The sequence below is a fragment of the Micropterus salmoides genome, unplaced genomic scaffold, assembly GCF_014851395.1.
Source record: "Micropterus salmoides isolate LMB-PRFRI ecotype aquatic unplaced genomic scaffold, ASM1485139v1 Ms_hic_scaffold_2282, whole genome shotgun sequence".
NCBI classification, from domain to species: domain Eukaryota; kingdom Metazoa; phylum Chordata; class Actinopteri; order Centrarchiformes; family Centrarchidae; genus Micropterus; species Micropterus salmoides.
In genome coordinates this window covers 1882-9159 of record NW_024041465.1, presented here as the reverse complement: position 1 = coordinate 9159, position 7278 = coordinate 1882, and the positions used below count along the sequence as shown (strand labels likewise).

The 7278-nt window shown below is 38.9% G+C and overlaps 1 protein-coding gene across 1 annotated transcript; it reads right to left on the bottom strand.

The window, feature by feature from the left end:
• Positions 1–3390: 3390 nt before the first annotated feature.
• LOC119917856 (cadherin-18-like) lies at positions 3391–3962 on the bottom strand (the record flags this gene model as incomplete). The annotated part of the gene is made up of 1 exon (XM_038738278.1): positions 3391–3962. A coding segment is annotated over one exon (506 nt), but the record flags the coding sequence as incomplete, so codon positions are not given.
• Between the last annotated feature and the right edge of the window lie 3316 nt (positions 3963–7278).

Sequence of the window (7278 nt, the reverse complement as noted above, 5' to 3'; positions counted from 1 at the left end):
CTGGCGCAGAGACACTACAGTGTAGTGTACAGACCACAGTATCTATTAGGTCAAATAGGATCCTTAATTACTGGCTAAATCATTTAGAGGTAGCAAATGATTTCCTACTCCAGGGCTGTTCATTGATTTGAACATCATCAACTGTATAAATGTAAATTCGTGTTGGGGTTTAAATATTATGAGCAACAATATTAAAATTGCTGTTGGATACTCATGGATGGATTGGTCAAAAATAAAGCTTCAGAATCATCCTTTTACAAACTTATATATCAAAAACTTTACATCATAAAAAAGAAGATGGTTCTGATGATTTTGTTTCTGTTAATCTTTCTTTTTTCAATAAAATCTGAAAAAATAGTGTGGAATTCCCAAAACTGAATGTTATGTCTAATTACATGTTTTTGTCCTCCAAACAGTCCAAAACCCAAACATACAGAATTCAGTTTAATATGATACATAACAGCAGCAAATCCTCACAATTGAAAAGCTTGACCGAAGAATATTTAGCACTTTTGCTTGACAAATAATCAACTAATAATAATTTCTGCACTAGAAGAAATTAAAGGGGTGCTCCCATAATTTGCCACTGAGACTGATTCAAAAATAATGGTGACAATTTGTGCAGCACAGACCAAAATATCCTGTCTTTTAGGCCCTATATATGGGTAAATGCTCTAAATATGTTGGACCCAACACTTCTCATAACGCATATTGAAAGTAAATTTTGTAAAGTCAGTCGACTGCCCCTTTAATGCTCATTTTGAGACCAGTACACAAATTTGTTTTAGGCACCTGAAAGGCTCCCGCACGAATCCCTTGACAAGTGCATGGCTTTGATTCACAAAAACTGAATAATTGCAGGTCTGTATTTTCTATCTTACAGACAAGTTGACCATTTGGAGCACTCTCCTGCTGTGTGAAGATAGCCATCTATCTTCCAGAGCAAGGCTCTCTTTTTCCAAAACTACCATAATATTTCAAGTTCTCACTTGTTTATAACACAGCCCTCCAGGTTAGGCACTGGTATATTTTTGCCTGAGGAAAGACATTTTGACACTTTAGGAGCCTCATCAGAGTCATCACAAGGTTGTAGTGGTGGGTTATGTTTACATTGGCAACCACACTAAGACTGGGGGAATAAAGAATAGAAAGAGGATTGTTAGAGAGAAGAGTCATGATCTCAGGAGGTTAGAGTGGATAGCCTAAAATATTCATTACCTCCATTCGTCTAAAGACCATCGTCAGCGTTTCTGAAGCAACTAACGCTGATCAAGAGCATGACAGGACAGTCAGGGCTGAGTGGAGATAATTAATCAGCATGTACAATAACACCATGTACAAGTGATACAGTTTCTGTAAGTTAGTGCTGATGTTAGTGCCCAAGCATTTCCCTGTCATCATTACACGGAGAACTGCAGAGTTTTGTTTCAAAGTGAGACATTCTCCAGCTATTGAACTTACCAGACATTATCCTGTTTTACAGAATACTTGATAGCACAAAATGAAACCTCTTGGAGGTGATCTGGAACTCCCAACTGATAAAATGACACCCCTTTGAAGCTGAGTTTTCTTGACTCATGTCTTAGTTCCCTAATGGATGTAAGGGATGATCAAGTTCCATTTAATGTAATTTAAAGTATCATAAAGGTTGTGGTACTTTGAGAGAGGCATCTTAGACACGATTTCTTGTGGAGCAGACAAGAAATCATGTCAATTCAAATGTTCTTGTTCTACCTGGCAGGTGCCAAAACATTTATAAGACTATACTGAACAAATCACTCAACAAAATTAAAACAGCTGTAATCAATTTTTATATTAACAATGGACCACATGTATAAGCCATACTTCTATGTAAAAAGCGTCGCTCAGTGTGATCAAACCACAGAATATCAACTGACTATAAGTCCCCTCAGCTTTACAGAGCTTCATAGCATCTGTCATTTCATTTAATTAACATCTTTCATTTCATATTATGGTCATTGTTTTTTTGGTTCCCTCTCATTGTTCTAGGTTTGCAACTAGCTAGTGAACATAGTGGAACATTTAGCGGCTAAAGACCCAGATATTTCCCTCAGGACCAAAAATTGGACCTAAAAGGAGAGTGAATATTGGACTTAAACATGTTAGGTGACCAGAGACACAACTCTCCTGCTCTGTTGGTTATCTCCTGGATGTGTAAATGGGCACGTGTTTGCTAACAGTGATGATATGTCAGTGTTGTGTTTAGTGCTTATTTCAGCTGACAAAAAGTGGCCAAAAAATCAGTTAATGCAGTTTTAACATCATGGGGGAAAAAATAACAGGCACTAACTTGCCATAACAATTAGACACTACATGCACTACATCCTAGAAAAGTATGAAGCACACACCAGGCAACTTTAGTCTCCAGTGTCAACACTTCATATTGAAAAGCCTATTCGAATTAGTATGCTGTATTAGATTTGACATAGAAGTTAGTTAGAAGTATGAGAGTGCATACCTGTATCTCTAAGTGGTCCCATTGCAAAAAGTGTCATGGACAAACAAATTATTGAACCAAAGTTCTTTTAGAGGGGCTCACAAATGCCTAATAAATTGGAAAGTTGACCATGAGGAGATCTTGGGGAAACTTCTGGATACCAAGGTTGCATTTTTGGGTGTGGCTCTAGAGAATCAGAAACATGTTTTTATATCTTCATGGTATCACAGTTTAAGCATTTGCTAAAAGATTTTGGCTTTGGGAAAACGTCCATCACATTCATTGTTCCCTTTTGGATTGTAATAATTACGTATACCTCAATTAAAAAGTATAATGCTGTGTAAAGATGCTAGTTGTGATAACATTATCCACTTACAGTTGTACTTGAACTTGATGACTAAAAGTAATTCTGCATTACCTTGCCCATCATCAGTTAATGTCAAAGAACCATGGGAAAATGTACATGTATGGCTGATTGAAATGAGTGATTCGAAGATAATGGCAACATGAAATAAATGACACAAAACGTATTGTGAGCTCATTTGACTGAAGGTGTCATTATTGTGCATATGGCTGGCTCAGCATCATCCTCTGCGTGGTGAATCACACTGTTGGTAATGCCTCCCACCATGATAATCTTAACTGGATGCTGTATCCATTCTTGGAGGAAGAAGACAAATGTACAATTTTGTTTTCACATATCCACTCATATGGATTTCAGGACTTTATTGAGCAATAAAAAATATACACCAAGGAAAATATGATTTTCCTTTTTTCCCCATATTGTTGTTCTTCCATCTCACGTAATACTTCCAGATGAACGACCCATGATCCAAAGTGTCAAAAGCAAGAGGGGGGAAAAAAAGAGCAGTATTTTTAATTCAACAGTTGAAAACCACTAGAACAGTTTGAAAGCATCTCTGTTCTTATATTGTTCACAGAAATTTTGAAAAACGGATTTCAAACAGATTTGGTTCGAACAGGAGTGAAATCACAGACTAGGTCGTCACATCGGAATCTGCCTCTCCATAGAGTTCTGCCAGTTTCTGGAACTCAGGCCCCCAGTTGTCCAGGTAGTTATATTCCTGCTCTGATTGCGTGCCGGGAGAGTCTAAAGGGCTGATGGATCCTGTGGGTGAACCTTGGCCCTCGTAAGCGTAGGTCTGGAGGGAGTCGTAGGGCGGCACGCTGGTGTCCATGTCGGCCTCCACCAGTTTCTGCTTGATAAATTCGTGCACATCCACCTCGTCCAGCTCCACTGAAGGGCTTCGGCGGCTGCGGGGCGGGCCGCAGTGTTGCCTTGCCTCTGGGCGAACATCCCGTCGGAATTTGAGCTCTTCAGCGGCAGCTGGGTTACGAAGGGCGATGATGTCGAAGGCCTCGGTATCCTCCTCGCCTCCGCCCTCATCGTCATAGGTGACCACATTCTCTCGGATGTCCTCCTCGGAGATGATAAGGGGCTCTTTCTTGCTCCGCCTTAGTGTGATGAAGAGAACCACGATGGCTGCAAGACAGAATAAAACATTTTTCATATCAATGCTTACATTTCCAAAAATAAAATGAGACGCGCTGGAGATAACACCCTCTTATGTATCAATAAATAACAAGTATAACTGGGAAATAATAAATGTAGTAATAAATGTGTTGACAATGCTCAGCCATGTTTTTTATGCAAATATCAATTCCTGTGGGTGCCTGTGTTGTTTCATGGCCCATGACAGACAAACATGTTGTGGTTCGTAAACAGCACACCAATGAACACAAGACGATTTTATGTACATGTTTATCCAATTTTCCATCAGGACACTAAAACTAGCAAAGCAGTGAAGAGATGTAAATCAATAATACAAATCAGCCCACGTTAGCAATGGCTGGATGATACGTTGAGTGCATGCTGTTGAGATGATGACAATAACACATTAGTATCATCATCTGTGGAGCAAATTCAGCCTCCCCTCCAGCATTACACATTAGAATATGTGTCAGAATATGGAGGTATTTCTCGTGATTATCTTTTAGATTTTTAGTTTTAGGTGAAGCCAGTAATAGAAACAATGATGCAGTTTTACCACATTAAAGAAAATATAGCACGGCGTTGGAAAATGTCTCTGCACATAAGTACTTACTGTTTTAAATGTCTTTTCCAACTGCTAATGAAGTCATGAAGCCATGTAATATCTGATGACATGCTTCAGCTTGGAAATTGTTCCTACAGCTAATGAGAGTTATCCTTCTTTGGATTAATGATGACCCCTCTGTTAACATCTTTTTAATAAAATGATGCCAGGGAAGTAGATTTTTTTTTTACAGTATCTAAGAGGAGTTCATTAAGCTACATTAGCAGAGACGAGAGAGCTAAATCAGTGTTCCTGCAGAGGCGTCTTTGCTTCACAATCAAATTACATTAGATTCAGGAGGAAAAACATAATGCTTAAAAAATAACTAAGGGAAATCCAACTGTGATAAGAAATTGGTTTAAATAAAAAAAGTTGAATCAAACTTTCGGTGTCTTGGCATTCCACATCAAAATGTTATGTGCTCACCAGAGAGAGAGGAAGGTGGTGGTGGTGGATTAAGACGAGGTAGATTTTTCAGCTTTCAATAAGGATGCAGTGATGCATTTGGCTAATCTACTATATTTATTCAAGCAATAAATTTTTTCTAAACCTATTATCGTGACTATGGCATTCTCTAGACAGGCTATGACGGATTTCAAAGCTTGTTGTCAGCGCACCTTTAGTCTAACACTGAAGCTGTTACTTCTTCAGTTCACCTGGGCAGGTGAAAATAATCTTATTCAAACTGGTAAAACGGAATAACTGGACCAAAACAGACTGACAGAAAATGTCAGACATCTTCCAGGTTTTGTCATAACTGACAACCAGAACCAACTACAGTATATGAAATTTCCATTTTATGGGTGTAATCATGGACAGATTAACTCGCCACGGAGCCTCAGGGACAAAAATGAGATGTAGTCCATTTGTATTGTAAAAACAGTTGGTGGTAACATGCATTTGAATAAGGCCACTGCGCTGACACAGTGGGAGCTCTGGGAAAAAACGCAGGATCGGCAGTAAAAATTCTACACAAAATGGGGTGGGGAGGCACGGAAACGGCGTTCTGGGATTAAAAGTCGTGAGGGGGTGTTCCTGCTCAGATTTTATAAATCTATTCAATGTTTTTAATCTGGGGAAATCGCTTATAGCATTTTACAGAATTTCTAAAGCATGTTCTTGAAATTGAGATAATTTATTGTGCTTGAAAGGCGTGACATTGGAGGTTTCCTGGAACCAGTCCCCAAGGTAGCGTTTCTGTGTCAGTGCTGTCATTGCTGCTGGCTACAGGTTTGCTGGAACCTACAGTGATGTTGATAAGTAAGTGTCCTGCGTCTCTGACGCATTAAAATCCGAAAGTACTTGCATCCTATTTTTCCTGGGATTATGCTAACATTACATTATAAATTTAAGAATAAGAGTAATAAGTTGAACTCTTGGAAACCCTGCTCTCTAGGAGCTTTACACAAACACACATATGGAGCAAAGTCAGCGAAGAGCAGAGTGGCAGCCTTGAAGAAGTGAACCAGGTGACCAACAACTCCAAGATTACTCGATTTGATGACAACTACGCTTGGTACTGTAAGAACGTGCAATAAAACTTTGACGGGGAGAGAGAGAGAGAGAGAGAGACTCTATCCTGTTGTAAACATCACTGTTCATGGTCTAGAAACATTTAAATTTTAAAGGTTCATATTAAAAAACCGAACTGATATAAGAGTAGTTTTGATACTTATCCCTAAACATGAGTTTACCACTACAATTTGTCAAAAAAAACATTTTAATGGAGACCCACTCAATTTCCCTGGCCCTGCTCAAATGATGGGGAGTCACTACATTGAAAACCTATCAACATCACTGTCGAGAAATTCATTACAAATCAATATTAGGTTCGCTTTCTAATTTCCTCAAACATTACTGGACTCTTTGACGTATCTAGCCTATTTAATGTAATGTTAATCTTGATTATTTGAAGATTTGTGTGTTTATTGTTGTTGTAGAGGAGCGGAAACAATGCAGCAGAGCAGGAGAGAGGAGACAGCAGTGCAACAGAGAATAGTTGATGAATCAGTAGATGTCAGTAATCTGGACTAAATGGCCTTAAGGTTAGAAAAGTGAGTTTTTCACTAGGAGTTCTCCAATGCCTGGACCTGCAGGATAAATGTGGGTGAGGAATGTGAATTTTTAACCTCAACTGCTCCAGTGGAACTGCTCAGTGGCCAGAAGAACAGACTGCAGTTGTACGTACAGATGTGAATGTGTGTAACTGTGCGAATGTGATCAGGGCATTCGTGCAAAAGAGAGGCTTCCTCTCACTGAAACTTCCCTAAATACATAAAGAAAAGTACACCCGTAAGCCACTGTAGCAGGGTGAGAAGTTAAACCACTGGAGGTCAGCAAAGACAAGATTTTTAGGGGGTATTACCCTTTAACTGGCCTTCCAGGATTGTATTTCTTATCTCAGAACATTGAAAAACAAAACCCGACCAATGCAAACCCTTGGATTCTTTAATGCAGGGCCACATTTTTGACAGTGTGATGAAATACCATGACATACCATAATGTTTATAAGATAATCAATCACCAAAACTCAGGCTTGTAACTAAACTACAAGCCCTGATTGAGTTGCAGTTGGATAATGTAAAACTAAAAGTAGAATGCAACAAAGTAGACTTTTCCAATGTGAACTAAAAATAATTCTTTGACTGTACGCTAAGACACCCTATGACTAAAGTAATTACGCACAGATTCATCTATCTACAT